We start from the raw sequence: 17,921 nt of genomic DNA, 5'->3' as shown, positions 1-17,921 counted from the left end.
GGATGATGATGGTTGTGATAATGACAGTGATCTACTGAAAGTAGCGAGAGAGGAGATAAAAATTGGCTGAGGAGAAAGGAATTATCATTGTTTGTATTGGCTTATAGAGTTTTGGGGCAGAGAGAGAGCACTGCTGCTAGTGAAGAAAATAGCATTCACCATTTTCATAGTATTGTGCAGTGTTCTGTGCCTGGTCCTTGACATTAACAAATATTATTAAGCCTTCTGTTGCACTTTTCTGAAATTATGGAGCTTTTTTCTTTTTTTGAAAAAAAAAAACAAAAAACAAAAAAACAACTTTCCTAGAAGGCACAGAGTGACTTAAATGGTTAGAAGAGAAATATTCAAGCTTTGGGGCATCATGTATATTTATCCATTCCCTGCTTCTGCCACTCTTGTTTCTGGACAGTAGGATGTATGTGTTGCTTTCACTACCTACCTTCAGCCCCATTCACCTCTCTTGGATCTTACTTGGCTTTGTTTTTTTTTTGTTTTGAGACAGAGTCTCGCTTTGTCACCAGGGCTGGAGTGCAGTGGCATGATCTTGGCTCACTGCAAACTCCTCCTTCCAGGTTCAAGTGTCTCCTGCCTCAGCCTCCTGAGTAGCTGGGATTATAGGTGTGTGCCACCACCTCCAGCTAAGTTTTGTATTTTTAGTAGAGACAGAGTTTCACCATGTTGGCCACGCTGGTCTCAAACTCCTGACCTCAAATGATCCGCCCACCTTGGCCTCCCAAAGTGCTGGGATTACAGGCATGAGCCACCACGCCCGGCCTTTATTTGACTTTGTGAACTTCTTCATTAGTGACAGAAATTTCTCAGTATTTCTATTTAACTGGGCAAGCTTAGGTAGGTTGACTCATTATTGATAAAAGGTCTGCCAAGCAATTAAATAAAGCAGGGTTATGTGATACTTAAAATGGCTAGTATTAATTGAGTACTTACTATCTACTGTCCCAAGATCTTTGCATGCATCATCTCATTTACTCCTCAGAGCAGTCTATGAGGTAAACATTAGTTTCTGTATTTTTGATGAAGAAAATGGCACTTAGGAAAGTGAAGTAACTTGCCTCATAACACCGTAAGTGGCAGAACTGACTGGCACCCTTGGCTTTTTGACCCAGTAGTCCTCATCCTTGAACATTTTTTTACACTATGGAAAAATGTTTTCTGAGTTCTAGTAACTAATATAGAATAAACAGAATTTTGTCAGCATACTATGTAATAGAGAGTGTCTGGGATTACAGGTTTTACTTGTTTGCTCACATTGGTGCACAATAGTCTTTGTTATTCTTTCCCTAAAAACCATCTCTACTATAGTGCCAACTAAATATTTTGGAATAAATTGAAGAACTAATTTTTTTAAGACTAAATTATCATCTTTGTCTCATCTAACTTGAAATGCCTCTGCCAACAACTTTACATTCTATATAGAGTATAACTAACATGTGGTCTGTAGTAGACATGCAGGAAATGCTTATGGAATGGATCCTAACATAGTGCTAAAGATGTCTCTGGTTTAGAATGCTCTCCTAAGCTTTGCAAGGCCCACTGGATATTGCTACAGAGCCTGCCTTTACACCCTGCGAGTGTAGGGTGTGGGAAAGGGAAAATAGTTTATAGGCCAGTAACTACAAGACAAATGATTTGAAATTACCACAAATATAGATAAAGTTAATTTCTTCAACTTTTGAGCAACATAATTGTTATATTCTGATAAACTGCTGGTGTAATTATCCTTTTCTGCCAAACTTCATAATCACAAAAGCCAATTTTAACTTGCTAGTAACCAACTTCTGGTTCCCATCTTCTAGTGCCTTTATGCGATTTTACTAACATAGGCAGGAATTTAAAGCCATTGTCTTCAATCCTGTCTCTGAATCCAGGCATGGTCAGTAGTGATTTATTTCTAAATCTCAAAGTTCCACAATTAGCTGTCTAAAAATAAGAGCTTTGGACCAGTAGCTTTTTGTACTCTGGTTTATTTCGGCCATTTATAGTAGCATAAATGAAGCTTCCTCGTCTAGGGTTATGTCCTGGGCAGTAAAAACCATGGAGTAGAAAATTGATTTTTTTAAATGATTTTGAATAGTCGTAACTACAGCTTAATGGAATCATCTTGGGTGAACTTAGAGGTAGTTAGTAATGTGGGAACCCACTGTGCCGCGTGCTGGTTGTCTAGGATTTTCATAATGAAAGACTTAGAGATAGTTCTACTACCACTCTTGGTTGGTGGTTTACTAGCCTGAGATGCAAGATGGTGTCAAAATTCTTATAGGATATCTCAGAGGCAGCTGCTCACAGGATCCAGGCAGGTTAATTAAATGACTGATGATGGCTAGACATAAGGTGGTAGGGAGCAATGTAGACTTTGGTGAATTGGAGACCATATATTCCACCTAAATGCGAAAACTGCTGTTCATTTCTATCTTGTTACTGTCATGGGAGAGAGTGAGCCTGTTACAACACCCAAATTTTTTAAAGGAGCTTGAAACCTGAATCTTAATGCAAAAGTTTTCAGTTTTTAAATATTGGTAACTAATACAAATTTTAAAATTATGAGCCAATACAGTGTATCTGTGGACTGAATGCAATCTACAGGCCATCAATTTGTGGACCTCTGGTGTATCCTATGATATAGGGTAGTAGTTTCCCTATGGGTATAATTTGAGAAAGACTAGGATTATATCCTAAGACATTTCATTCTTTTGTGCTACAGTCATTCTTCCCCATACTCTTCACACACTGTTTCTTAAATTCCTCATGACTTAGCAAGAGTGAAGTATCAGCTCTTACCTCTATGGTAAGAAAAACTGGGGCTTTGGGTAGGAAGAGTTGAGCACCCAATGTGGAGCCACTAAAAGTTAAGACAGAATGGTAGGCCAAAGCTGCCAAGTTTGGGACTTGTATACCTGTTTGGAAATGTCAAAAGTCCTTGTTAAGTAGAAGCAATTGTACTGATCCTACACATATAGATTTTCCAGAAGTCTTACCAGGATATATCCTTCATCCTACATAGTTAAGTATTAAAAGAGCTGTTACAAATCTAGTTGATACACTAGAGAAAACAGTAATTCTGTTCACAACTTAGCAGCAGAGTCATAAACCAAATAAAGTTTGATTCCTTAGATAAGCAGGTAAAAATGTCATTGTTTACTCTTTAAAGGAAGAACATTGATAAATAAACCTAGCAAAGATTCTTTTTGGTGTGCTGCCTGTGTAAAGATGACTACCAATGTTCATTTTACTATCATGAAAACTTGGACCAGGGGGTTGGTGGGTATTAATGTGATCTGTTAAGGGAGACTAGTAACCTGATTTTATTGGATAGAGACTTTTCATAGAAATGCTCAACACTACTGAATACATCAAAAACCATACTTTATTTTATGTATAGCAATACAATTTACATATTAAATAACACTATAATAGAATGATTTGATATAGTTTAAACAGAAGAAAAAGGGAAAATTTTCAGGTTACAAAACCCCTCCCCCTGAACAAATATTTAAAAAAAAACAAAAACAAAAAAACACACTTTTTCCAAATGGGTCAATGTGACGAATGTATTCAGTGACTAATTATGTCTAATTCCTATTGCACAAATGGTCAATGGAATTAAAAAGAAAACCCAACTTTCACAATCACTGCCTCAAAGAAATAACACACGTTGGATTCTTTTGGAATGTAAAGATGGTTTTTGCTACTTCAATACACAGAAAGTTGAATTCACATATCCACCACAAAAAGGAAAAAAAAAAACTATGACAGAGGTGAAACTAGAAAAAAATTAGCTTTATATGAAAATATAAAATTCTATGATTATATACCATAGATACAAAGTTCCCAGAAGATGCTTACCCAAGCAACAAAATATTTACAGTTTTAATGATTTTTAGCTATTTCAAAATGAAGTGAAAGAAACATGAGTCAACATGAAGGCAGAATTCTTTAGAAACAATGGCTGCTTGCTAGTTTCAAATGTCCTAACAAAAAAGGAGTCACTACCCCAAATGTTGGAGAGTTGTGACATTTTATAAAATTGACTGTCTCCTTTTCTGGAGATGTTTATTTCTTAAAACTCAAGATATTTTTCTTGAAATTAATTATCCTCTGTAGAAAATGCTTCCCTTTGCAAATATTTAACAAAAATACTAAAAACAGTTTAACAGCTAAGACAAAGTAGAGGCCAAATATCATTATTACAATTCCTTCCTATTTGTAGCATGCCTTCTTTCAAGAGATAAGTAAAGCCAGGATTGTGTGTTAAATGGCAACTAAGTGAAAGCGCAAAGGATTAAGTGAAATTAAATCTGTTAAAAAAAAAAAAAAAGCAGGCATTTTTCCTTCATATAAAAATTCACTGGCACCATTTGAACATAAACTTTAGAACATAGGAGTTGAAAATGCATTTCCAGTATAACCGCTAAATTCTTAAGACAAAACTACATTTTGATTCTTAAATTATGATGAGTTGGGTTTTTTTTTTTTTAAATTTTTGCTTAGAATTAGTAATATGTATCTTTGGTAAATTGGTATCTATATTTTAATTTTAAATACAGTATATATGCATTTAAGAAAAATTTATAACAAGGCAGTTGTGCTGTGTCATTATAAAATAATTATTTACTGATTTCAATATGTCACTCTGGGCTAAAAACTCCAGCAACCAGAACTTGAACACCATAACCCTTCTTTGGCCTCGCTGGACTCTTCTACTTGAATAGACTAAAAACTCTAAAGGCATAAAAATTAGGACGACTAATTAGCTAATCTTATTCTTTTTGAAATTCAGAAATTAACTTTTTTCATATTAAAGAAGATATCTTGGCTATCGCATGTAAGAAAGAGTTCTCCTGATGGCAACAACATGTCTTTTCTTTGATGTCCAGCACAGCCATTTGGTCTGATCATTGCAATTTATTTTTATATGATGTGTGCATTTTGCTTACCTAGAGCTAAATTCATGTACACAAACAGCTTATTTTATAAAGTAGCACACATTAATTTGCGATAGCTATTTCCTTTCCCCTGAGTGCAAGTGTTAATAACCTTGTTATGTACGTAAGCAATGTGCTTATGTCTCAAAGAAAACCCTATCTTTGAAACTCTGCCTCTGGAAAGATGCAAGCTATGTTTTTGCCAATAACACATGAATCATAATAGTGAGGATCTTGCAGGGATGTCTGCAAGGACATCCCTGTCTCTTGCAGGGATGAGGACCTGCTAAATATAATTGTCCTCATCGAAGTGTGTGTGGACCACTTTGGCAAGATGGGCAAGTAGGAATTGCTTATAATTCAGTGGGTCAGGATATGGAGACTTTGGTTCAAGCTTGCTGGAGACACACAGATTGCTCACAGGGAACTTCTAAACTCTTTCTTTTGTTGTTTCTATCCTGTTTACTAGCTGTTTTATCGTGATTCTGAAACCACTGTAAGAGATAGCCACAAAATTGCATTGGAGGGTCTGCCTTTCCATGAATTGAGACCTCTATAAATAGCACAGGAGGGAATACTTGCTATTTGTCTTTGAACCAATGTTTACTTTTATTAAGAAAAAAATCACTGAGAAAAGGGACCATGTACCCTAACTTGAACATTATTTTTGAACATCAAGCCCACTTTGCCATCTACTAAAAAGAGTTAACTCCTATCAATACTCTATACAACTAAAATAACCCACTTAATTGACTAAAAATAAAGTCTAGCTCATTGCTTTCCTGATTCTCCTCAGCATCTGGCAGTTGTACTGTTCCTGTGTTCAAGCTTTACTTGAACTTTACAGAGCTTCCTGTGTCACCTCTGGTGGGAGTGGAGGGGCTGTAAAGGTGTCTTGTCATCTATAGCACATGCAACTTAGCATGCTCTCTTGAACATCTTATCTCAAGACTAGCTTACACAGCTCTTGAAAAGCAGAGTATTCCATGTTGTTGAATCTGTGTATTGAGAAGATGAGATAAACCCTGGTAAGTTATGTAGTTTACGAAAACTCCATTGACCCAGCCTTTGCATTCAAATTCTTTAACTTGGCCCATAGCTTCTTTCTCCTTAGCAATTCTGGTCCTCCAGCACCATTCTGACAAACTTTATGAAAGCCAACTTAAGATAAATAGAACCTCAGTGCTGATCATCATTAATGTTTAATGCCTACCCAGATGGCATGACAGCAGCCAGCGTGGCCTTTTTGTTGAAGTTAATTGACATAAAAAGTAAACAAAACCCTATTCTTCTTAACAGGCCCAGTTCTGGTGATGATTTCACTTTTGACAGAAGCTGTCCCTCAAAAGCAAACATGCAATAGAAGAAACAGATCTCAGTAAGTAGCTTATTTTTCTAACGAACACTACTGAAATTTCTTATTAATGCTCCTAATTTTCCCATTATGCACTGCAGGGTGAATATGGCTCCAGAGGCTGCATTAAATAACTTCCTTGAGCTCTAATGATTATTGGTGTCTTTTACTGATGTGTATCTGTTCTTGACACTGAACTATACAAAAGCATACAAAGCCATCTCCCTCTTTTAAAAACTTGAAAATGTGGGTATTATCTTTAATTAAATATTTTAATTCTCTCTCCAAATCAGATTTATCTATGTGTGGGAGTTTAGACAGTCCCAAGACTTTTGCTAATACAGTATTTCCAATTTAATCTTAAGTAGAAGAATGTATATAATTAAGAGATTTATTATAAAACAGTTGGCAAAGAAGGAAAGAAAAGAATAGTAACTAGGTAGTTTTTATTAGATTGCTATACGAGTAATAGGGAATTTTTAGAGGACTAGTTTCAAAATTACACACCTGCAGTAGTTTTCATTCTTCTACCTACTGTGAGGTATGGTATTATAAACTAAGAAGCATTAATGGAGAGTAACTAAAGGGTCTCATAACTGAGTTGTATATAATATTGCCATCTTGCTATTGTTAAAGATAGCCCTGATTTTAGGATGTAGCTATTTTAGAGAGTCAAAATGGAAATAACACACATTGTCCACATAGCTACTGTGAAAGCTGTAATACAGAGTTATCTTTTATTTTGACACATTTTTTAAAAACTGTGAATATAACTTTGTAACTAATAAGGGATGGTCACATGAAGCAGTTCTTAAGCCTTCTAACTTCTTAAGGGATATCTTTTAACCGGCATAAACGGAACTGTTTCAAGGCCATGACATTAACAGACCTTTTTAGCTCCCAATAGCCTGCTAATCTGTAAAAGAAAACAATGCTATCCACTCCATTAAAATACAGAAGGCATACAGTATTGAACAGTGCCTAAAAAAAAAGGAGAGGAGGACTGAAGAAAAGTACAGCATTGCCTGCTAGTAGAATGCAACTGCTTTAGCAATAATAATAATAAAAACAATATACACTGTCATAACAAAGACCTTCACTGTATCGGACTAAAAAAAAGTAGCATGTACGTTGTGATGGAATGTCACATCAGGGTTTGCTGTTGTGTAAGATTATAGGCAGTAACACTGATCATATAGTGCAAACTAGGTAACTTTGCGTTTCCATGTGTGAAATGAACACAGGTGCAAATGCTCAGTAGGATACCAGTAAGACATAAAATGGCAAAAAATAAATATCAAAACTTTTATCAGTGTAAAAAAGTAACTGGGTTATTGTATAACCTAGAGTCTGGCAAAAAAGGCCTCAAAAAAGTTCTCAGTCTTCAGAAGTTTACAAATTAAGTGCCCTTTCAGAATTCCAGTCACACTAGGGACTCCATGCTCTCGGCAGGGTCTGATTCATCTGCAATAAGAACAGCACCATTTTTGTCCACTGTCATGGGACCATTTCCATTTTCTTTAGTGCTGACCAAGCTGAGCATTGCTTTATAGACGAACTGGTATTGTTCCTGAAAAACAAGAGGAAGACAGTTTGAGCCAAAGAACAGCTTAGTCATTTCATGTAAGGTAGAAATACCAATTAAAATGGTAATTGTGAAAAACATACTGGAGAAACAGCAATATCATAAATGTTATCTAAGAAACTTTAAAAAAATCATTTGAGAATCCATTATAGTCAAGACCTATACCTTCATGTTCTTTTGATCTCTGTTAGCTTGGAACCAATTCTCAATGTTGATAGTTCATTAAGATAACCAGAGAATACTATCCTCTAAAGCAGGGCTTCTCAACCTGAGCACTACTGACATTTTGGGCCAGATAATTCTATGGTGTTGAGGGCTGTCTTGTGCTCTGTGGTTTGCTTAGCAGCATCTCTGGCCTGTATCCTCTAGATGCCATCCAATTGCAGTTGTGACAAGCAGAAAAGTCTCCAGACATGGCCAAATGTCCCCTGGGTGGGGGAAAATCACCCCCAGTTGAGAACTCCTGCTCTAAACTGTGAGTCTGAGTTTCAACTGATGTAGTACAGGTTTTACAGATAAGCACACTACTTACAATGTCTGTGAATACTCCAGGCCTCATAAGATTGATCATTTTTGCAACCTGGAAAACATCCACAGCGTTTTCATTCTCTAGTTGCTGGGACAGGGTGGTAAGGGCACATAACATTCCTGCTGAAACTGCTCCATACCTGGGGGAGAAAAAAAAAAGATGTGATTTCAGATGTATAAAGGGACCAAATATATTTAAATGAAATTACTGTCATGTATTTTCATAGAAACTAAGTAGACTGTTTTGATGTTTATTCTAAAGACACGAATGAATGAAATGCTGGATGGGGGAGGGATTTGGAAGCTAGCATAAAGGTGAGATTTGTTTATGAAGTGGAATATCCCAAATTGGTTCATTAGGCATTTAGCTTGATATCTAATAGAAATGAGAGGTTCAAAAGTAGACTTGGGAGAGCTAAAGATGATTTGGTATTGGTGATGAGTTGGGTGGTACAATAGAAAAAACAATAAAGAGAACCTCTTAACTAGAGGTTATTGGACAAGCAGCCAGTGATGAAGGGCTCTGAATTTTTTTTTTAACAATTCCAAATAGTTAAATTGAACTTACAGAATATGAAAAATTAAAAAATGGAAATATATGGCTCCAAACAGACAATTTCCACAATTAATTTCATATGAAGTAATTATTTTTGGCACTGAAGTGGAACTTTCCTAATGAGAGCACTATGAAATCCTTGGAAAGATAAATATGGTTCTCTTTGCTTCACAAAAAAGTCTTAGAAAGGTAGTAAATTTCCATCAGGCCAGGTTGGTAACTCCACTTTTCACAGGAATCTGATGGAACATAGTTTCCACATTAGTGATGAGAAAACAGATGGATTAAATGAATTGTTCAAGATGCTGTTGCTGGCTGCTGGCAGAAATGAGACTGGAGTTCAGACGCCCTGTGCCCATTGTTTTTTGAAAAACTTAATATCATTTCTAAATTGTTACATAACATTAAAATATTACGTTTTACATCTTTAATACAAATAAGACCAAAGTCCCCCTTAGCCACCACCCCCCAACTTTAGAGGTAGCCTCTCCAGAGGTAAAAATTATTACACATGTAGATACAGCCTTCTAGATTTAGGTATATCACTACATTTCAGTTCAACTCATTATTTCATCATTATTTCGTCTGCTACATGCATACCAGGTTTACCTTCTAGATGGACATTTAGCTTGTTTGAATTTGTGCACTTTAGCGTAGGTACTGAGTAGAAGGGCTAGGGTCCCAGGTATGCCCATTTTTAGTTTTTTTTTTTTTTTTTTTTTTGAGATGGAGTCTCGCTCTGTCACCCAAGCTGGAGGCCCATTTTTAGTTTTAAAGATACTGCCGTATTTCTTTCCCAAGTGGTTGTTACCTGTTCATACTATTCCCAGCATGAGAATACTTGCTTCTCCTCATCATTTTAAACTTGAAACACTTTTGCCAATCTGATGAGTGGAAGACTGTATCTTACTAGGATTTTAATTTACATTTCCTTGATTACCAGGGAGGCTGAATGTCTTTTTATGAATATTGACCAAGTATATTTCCTCTTCTGAAAGTGCCTAATTAACACTTTTCTACTAAGTTTGCCTCTTTCAAATTAATTTATATCGGAGTTATTTTTACAGTGTCTGTAGTACTTGTGAGTTTTTTTTTTCCCCCCAATCTATTTCTCTTAACATTGTTTGTGGTCATTTTGTTATACGGAAGTATAGTTTAGATGTAATCAAGTTGATAAATCTTTTATTTTTGGCTTTTATTGGAATCTTGTTTGAGAATGCTTTCTCTAACCTTTTTTTTAAAGATACTCTCCTACATGTTCTAATTTTACTTTTTTACATTTAATTGTCTAATTCATCTGAGTCTTATTTTTGCTTTGATGTAAGGAAGGGGTCTGATTATAGTTATTTTTTCATTGGATAACCAGTTGTTGCAGCATTTCTTATTTTACATTGTGATCTTTTCTCATTGACATAAGCTTCCTTTTTAGCATGTACTACATTCTTATATATGCAAGCCTATTTCTGAACTCTATTTTGACCTTTTATTCTGTTTGTCTATTTTTTGTACCTCCCCATGTGTATCCCAGTTCCTTAATAAGTCTTGATATCTGATAAAGCAAGTTTCTGTAATAGTCTTGGCTGTCTCTACATTTACTTCATATTGTTTTTAGCGATTCAAACATATAATTTTCATGTTTTACTGGTACACTTATGTCCAAATAACTCTAACCTTCCACCCAACTCCATCCTGTTTCATAGTAATTTTGAAACCAGATTGTTAAGGAACACAAACATTTTTGTTGGGATTTTGATTAGATTTTGATCTGAGGAAATTACCATCTTTTCAATCTTGAGTGTTTCTCTTCATGAACACGATGTCTTTTCTCCATTTATTCAGGCCTTTTATAGCTTTTAACTAGGTTTTATAGTTTTCTTTATAGTCTTTGCCAATTTCATTTTTGGTAAATTTTTAGGTACTTTAGAGTTTGTTACTCCTATTAATGGCCTCCTTTTGTGACAACATTTTCTGTTTAGTTTCACTTCATACATGGGAAAGTTACTGATTTTCACATGGTGAAATTGTATCCGGTCAAACAGAAGAACCCGGCGTAAGTTTTAATAGTTTGTGGATTCTGTAGGTAGTTGACATCTTTATCTGCCAATAATGCGAGTTTTCCCTGTGTTCAACTTTTATGCTTCTTCTATCTTCTGCTTTTACTGTGTTGGCTAGCACCTACATAGGCTTTCATACTAGAACTGAAAGCAAGTATCATGTATCTTAAATGTTCAAGCTTCTAAGTTTTTAATATTAAAATGTTTGCTAATATGCATCTGGTAAATAACAATTATAAAGGTAAAGAGGATGCTTTCTATTTTTACTCTAAGTGGTTTTTTTTGGAGGGGGGTGAATGGGTGTTGTTTTATTGTACGCTTTTCAGTATCTATTGATTTTTTTTTTTAAATGTCTCTAAAAATGTCCTGAATTCACTGATAAACTTTTGGTAATATATCAAAAGCTTAACACCAGCTCTACATTACTAGGGTAAGTTTTTCATGATGTGTAATTAATTCTTTTAATATACTAGGTTTTATTAGACACTTTTTATTGGCATTTTTGCATCGGAGTTCAAATAAGCAAGCTTGGCCTATACATTTCCATTCTGGTGCTAAGCCTTGTTTGTTTAAATCAATGTTGCATTAAATCTTCTGTGTGTTACTGTTCATATGTAGTCTTGGTCAGGACTTGTGGGCCCTAACAGGTGGAAAACTCATTCTTTTATTCAGTTCTTAGTGATCACTAACATGTGTTGTGCTTTATGTGCCATGTTCTCTTATAGGTATTTACATGTACCGGCTTAGTCCTCACAGTAACCCTATGGTATGGGTACCAGTATTATCTCCATTTGAGGTTGAATAAATAAGGCACATTTAGGTGAAGTAACTGGCCAAGATCGCATAGTGAGACTAGACTTTAAAATTGAACTGATACATGTAAATGACTCAGAACAGAGACTGGCACACACCACATATCATGTGTTCACTAAGTGTTATTTTACTATGCTTATTTCTAGGCTTAAACATTTATTAGTATAGAGTTATAAAATCTTAAATGCTTATTTTCTTTTAAAATATGTATTATTTTTGGCTTTTTATTATAGAAAATGTTAGACACTAAAGCATAATAGTACAGTAACCTTCATGTAGTCATCATTCAGTTATATGATCAACAGCTCATGGCCATTCACATTTCATTTCTGTTTCTTCCCCAATATATTTTGAAGCAAATCTCAGGTGTTTTAGTCATAATTTAGTATCAAACTCTAAAAGATAAGCACTTAAAGAAAACACACTATCGCACCTAAGCAAATTAACAACTTTCGAATTTTTTTGTGTGTGTGTGACGGAGTATCGCCCTGTCGCCCAGGCGGAGTGCAATGGCGTGATCTTGGTTCACTGCAACCTCTGCCTCCTCAGGTTCAAACTATTCTCCTGCCTCAGTCTCCCAAGTAGCTGGGATTACTGGTGCCTGCCACCATGTCCAGCTAATTTTTGTATTTTTAGTAGAGATGGGGTTTCACCATGTTGGCCAGGCTGGTCTCAAACTCCTGACCTGGTAATCTGTCCGCCTTGGCCTCCCAAAGTGCTGGGATTATAGATGTGAGTCACCGTGCCTGGCCAACTCTTGAATGTTTTTAATGTAGCTACAGATAAATGGTAGATTTTTTTCCTTCATCGTATTTCCAAAACTGTATCTCTTATTAGACTATTTATTGCTTCAATTTTACTATCTCCTCCATTTTCATTACTATTTGCTTTTAATTCCTTGTACTTTTTGTTGATTTATCTGGTGCTTTCTCTGGCTTGAGCTGAATGCTTGATTTATTTTTAACCTTTGTAATATGTAGAGTTTACACAGGCTTTTTTTTTTTAGTACAGTTTGGCTGCATTTCACCAGGTTTTGAAACGCAGTGCCTTCATCATCATTTAGTCTTAAGTACTTTGCAATGTCTATTTTGGTTACATCTTCAATCCATGAATTATTTATAAGCAATCCTAGATGTGAAGATTTCAGTTTCTAGTTATAAGGATTTGGGATCTTATTTCACTGTTGGTTTCTAATATAAGTGGGTTGTAATCAATGAATGTGGCCTTGTATGGTATCTGTTGTGGGGGAATGTATTGAAATTCCATTTATGGCTAATGTATATAAATAAACCACTTGTGTTTGAAGAGACTCTAGGTTTCTCTATATAGTCTCTCTTGGGTGCAAACTTCTCTATATCACTATTAGATCAGGCTTGTTAATTGTGGTATTCAAATCTCTCTGAATGCTACTGATCAAATGTATCCTCATCACTCACTTTAAGAACTTAATACTTTATTCTGTTTTTGGAAATCCTCAGCTGTTATTTCTTCCTCTTTAACCTGTACTTTTATTGCCCCATGGATAACTTTTTAGACATATGTTAGAACTTCTGTATGTGGCTTCCATATTCTAGTTTTATTTCAGTTCTGCACTCCACTAGTGTCCCATCTTTTAAGTTTTTAGTTTCATGAATTATTTTTCTCATTGTTATGCTTAACTTGTTCCTATTTCATAATAAATACTCTTCATTTCATAAAATCCTCCTTTAGATCTCTGAGGATGTATTTTAATACCCTATTAACTGATTTATTGTGGTTTTTGGTTTTTGTTCAGCGTGTTGTCTTCCCTCAGATTCTAAATTGTACTGAGTTGACATCATTTTAGCATGGTATTAAAAAATCATTTGTTCTGATTTTGTTTAGGAGGGAAATAATTTAACATTTGTTTAATCTGTTCTAGTGAAATGGTTACACTTAAGATCCCCCCTTTTTTCTTAGCTCTTTCAAAGCTTATCTGTGGCCAGTCAGATAGAAAAGTCAGGTAACATGTATGTTTGTTACAGAGTATGCATGCCCTCCATGTGAGATTACTCTCACCTTTCCATGGGTTGCCTTTCCTGTATTTAGCCACACTTAAATAAGCAGTAAAATGAAAGAAGTATTTATACAATATGGCTTAAATATGACAAGAAACTAGCAAGTCAAATCAATCAAATATACAGATACTTTTAAATATCTTCTGCATACCAAACGTAATGACAGAAGAAAGACAAAAAGTAAGGGCCATTGTCTTTCAGAAGTTTAGGAACTAAGTGGGATTAAAAAATGTTCATCGAGTTTCACGGATCTGCATTTAAAACTACAGGGACTTGATGCAAAAGTGATATAAGTAATCTGTAACCTAGATAAAATGAGAGTAGTAGTATATAAATTCACTGGCTTTGATATTTTGTTTGCCACTTCCTCTAAGGGCTCCATTAAAAGTAATGCTTATTTAACTAGTGATGTTAAGAAAGAAACCCGATTTTTTTTCATCTTTCCCTGCCTTTACTTCAAAGACATTACAAAAGAAATGAAAGTACTTTAAGTTCCTGATGTACAGTAATGTTTTTTAACTGCTCTGTCTATATTCATTTTAAAACACATTGTGGTTCCTTGTATAGTCAGGATGGTACCTGTGGGCATTTAACCATTTTTCACTATTTCATATATTTACTTATAATTATTGTAGTTTTTAATACTTTGTTTTTAAAATCATAACCAAGATAGAAATCCGGAGTTATAACCCTGACACTGTGAAGACATGGAGCTTCCCTTTGAAATCAGTAGGGCAGAAAGGAAAACAAAAAAATTGAAGCTTGAATAAGTATCAATCTTACGGAAGAATGACAACACGAAAGCCTTCCATAAGGCTCTCAATAAAAGTGAAAATACTGGAATTAATTATGATTTGTGGGTGTCTTTGCAGCCTTTGCTATAGAAAACAGTCCATCTTAGCAGTCTTCAGACTCTTTTATCTCAGGGCCAAATTAAAATAAAAAATTATTGAGGACCTTCAAGGGTTTTATTTGGGCTGTATATGTCAAATATTTACTGTATTAGAAATTAAAACTGAGAAAATGTTAAAATACTTTTAGCCCTAAAAGTGATGTTATCACTTGTCATGTACCTCTGGAAAACTCTTATTTATTGTCCACTCATGACAGAATGGGTGTGAATAAGGCAGACAGTATTTTTATATTATTATGCTATCCAGTAGGGTGATACATGTATCTCCAGAGTGAGTAATTTAAGTATTTGCACAGGGAACTCTTCTTCAGTCTGTGAGTAAATGGAGTAATTTGGGTGAGGTCTGATCTACAGCTGTCTTATGTGAGAACCATGCTTATGTTCTAAACATCTTCTGTAGGAACATAGGCTGTTTTTAAAATCTGATAGTAATGATGCAGATCAGTCTCTGAGCAGAATAATCTTGAACAGTTGACTATAGAATGCTGAGAATGAAGCAGTCTGCTTTTAAGCTGTGCCTGTCCTCAAATAGAAGCAGTTTACTTTTTGGTTAGGAATTTTATTCTTAGCTCACTTATCTAGAAATGTCATCCACCTGGGACACACCTGAGACCGCCACCACCACCCCCACCACCTGCCACCCCCAAAAGTAGGTGTTAAAAAGATCTCTATGAAGACCAAATAGATGTCACAGTGTTTGCACACTAAAAGTTCAACTCTTTGCCTCACATATCAAATGCGTGCAGGCCTTCTCTCCAAGCCTGTTCACTCCTACCTTTGACAGAGGTTAAAAACACTTTGAAAAGAAGAATTTAAAAACACTTTGAAAAGAAGAATTTAAGCAGCCAAAATGACTTTCAGCAATAAATGAGACAAAAAGCAAGGCTTTCTGGGGACAATTTGTATAGGGGTACATATGCTTAATAGTTTGTAAGTCATCACAATTTACAACACATACCCATTCATGCAAATACTTATCTAGCACCCACACTGTCCCAGGCATTGGGTTTCACCCTGTGGAGACTGGGATGAATAAATTACCATTGCTGGCCTCAGCAATGTGAGAGTGACAGTCATGTACACAAATAATTGTGACATGATAAGCAGGAATGACATTTAGCTGATATGCATTGGTAAAGATGCCATGTTAATGATTTCACTTAGCACCTCTGGGATGAGTTAGACAGAGTCTCAGAGAGTGACTTTTGAACTGTGTTGAATGAAAGGGCGCTTGGAGGAAAGAGGATTAGCAGGGGCAAGGTGGTATGCAGGAAGTACTTCAGTGGCAGATTGGGATGATAGCTGGAAATGTAAACTTACACCAGATTGTAAAAGATTTTGAAAAGTCTATTGAAAGAATGGATGGCACCAAGAAGACTTGGTGGTGGCCAATTAGACTTGGAGATGAGGGAGACTCAAAAAGAACTCTGATATGTTTCTGGTCTGTACAACTAAGTTGATTAGGGGCAGGCAGGGAAAATGAGTTTGGTTGTAGCTATGCTGAATTTGAGGTGTTTGTAGGCCATCAGGAAGTGATGTTTAGAGGTACAAAAAGTAGGTAAGATGGAAACTGAAAAGGAACTGGTGTTCAGAGTATTTCACTAGAGCTAGCAAGTGTTTACAAATTTTAAAGTTTCTCTTCAATAATTTCAATGGAATTAACTTATTCCCTGCAGAGAGTAGATACATGAATTAATACATTTCTACTGGTGGCTTTTAAGGGATCTCACCTATATGATATTTGCAGATCTACTGGTTAGGATTAATTTGCTCTTTTTGTATATAGGCCTAAGAATGAGGCCTGTATACATTTGATTAATTCCGGAGGGGATATATATTCAGCATGTGACATAAAAATCACTGAATAAGACAAAATTACTCAGAAGTTGAATATAGATAAGTGAATCAAACACTTCTGTTTAGTATTTCACTGGTGGTTATTTTTCTTTTCCTCTTTCCTTACCCTAAAATATAAGATTAGGTGCATTACTGACTTCAGGACAAAACACCTCGGCGTACTACCATAACAGCAAAATCAGTCATGTAATTGGGCAGTAACATTAGAATTTGATGACAAGAGATGATAAGAGCTGGTAAAACTCAGGAATTCTAGAAAATGCCCTAACTTTACACTATAACTGCATACCACAAAGTTTTAGTTCAGTAGCAACTCCCCAGTTATTTTGAGGCTGTCTATGCTATTTAACCACTGTTGATGGTTGTCACATTTCCAGTGATCTTACTTAATGTTTCAACTGTAATGCTTTTCAAATCTTAAGTTTTCATCTTACTAATTAAGGGTCAGGCCAACCTTTTAAAAGACTATAACATTTTTTGGAAGCAGCTAGTACACATTACTTCAAGTAGGAGAGTACTGTGATTTGAGGTGAATGAAGGTGCTGAGCCCGTGTGTACTTCATGTTACAGCATTAGTGCAAGGAAAAAAAGCCTTCACAATAAGCTTCACTTTCAAATTTATTAATACTTTATGCTAGTTGGTAATTTAGTGAACATAGTGGATGCTGCCGAGAGCTACCTTGGAACTAAAATAAAAATGGGAATGTATAATATTGGCTAAAGGTCTGTGAGATCTGAAATGACCCAATTATACAACCAAGTTACAGGCCATGAAGTTTGGCTCCAAATATCCATAAACAATAAGATATATCTATGACCCTTTCCTTCTTATTAAAGTGGAAAGGTGCTGGGCTGTGATACCATTCTGACACTTAGAAGCTCTGAGATCAGGTGCAAGTTATTTTTCTCTTTGAGAATTCATATTCCTTATCTTTAAATCCCAAAAGACAGTACTGTAGACTTTAAAACACATGATGAACTTAAATATTATCATTAATACTAGTACTTTTATCTCTACTCATCAACTAAGTCATATTTTAAAAGGTTATTTCCCTAACAAGTGTTTGAAATTCAGTGTAAGGATTTTTAAAAATTATTTAATTAATGTAAACAGTTATTAATTTACTCATTTGTTACTAACACATAAAACCTCTGCATGCAGGTCTACTTCTTTTTTTTTTTTTTTTTTTTTTTTTTTTGAGGCAGAGTCTCGCTCTGTCGCCCGGACTGGAGTGCAGTGGCCGGATCTCAGCTCACTGCAAGCTCCGTCTCCCAGGTTTACGCC

The 17,921-nt window shown here is 35.4% G+C and overlaps 1 protein-coding gene and 1 long non-coding RNA gene across 4 annotated transcripts in view; one reads left to right on the top strand and one right to left on the bottom strand.

Moving 5' to 3' along the window:
- Positions 1-17,921, top strand: part of LOC117083078 — a 77,063-nt gene that overhangs the window by 18,323 nt on the left and 40,819 nt on the right. Inside the window, exon 3 of the long non-coding RNA XR_004436930.1 lies at positions 6,240-6,318. This is a non-coding gene — a long non-coding RNA (uncharacterized LOC117083078). The remainder of the gene's footprint in view (positions 1-6,239; positions 6,319-17,921) is intronic.
- The window catches only part of PTPRG (protein tyrosine phosphatase receptor type G), a 750,651-nt gene continuing 736,094 nt past the window's right edge, over positions 3,365-17,921 (bottom strand). For 2 of the 3 annotated variants that reach the window (XM_033210299.1, XM_033210301.1), the window contains 2 exons: positions 8,412-8,547; positions 3,365-7,864 (listed from right to left, as the gene is read on the bottom strand). In XM_033210299.1, the coding sequence (XP_033066190.1) occupies positions 7,718-7,864; positions 8,412-8,547 (283 nt within the window). In that variant the 3' untranslated portion in view covers positions 3,365-7,717. The remainder of the gene's footprint in view (positions 7,865-8,411; positions 8,548-17,921) is intronic. The other variant, XM_033210300.1, reaches the window with a different exon arrangement.

Source organism: Trachypithecus francoisi, unplaced genomic scaffold, assembly GCF_009764315.1.
Source record: "Trachypithecus francoisi isolate TF-2019V2 unplaced genomic scaffold, Tfra_2.0 Lachesis_group0, whole genome shotgun sequence".
Taxonomy (NCBI): Eukaryota; Metazoa; Chordata; class Mammalia; order Primates; family Cercopithecidae; genus Trachypithecus; species Trachypithecus francoisi.
This window is presented reverse-complemented; position numbering and strand designations above follow the sequence as displayed.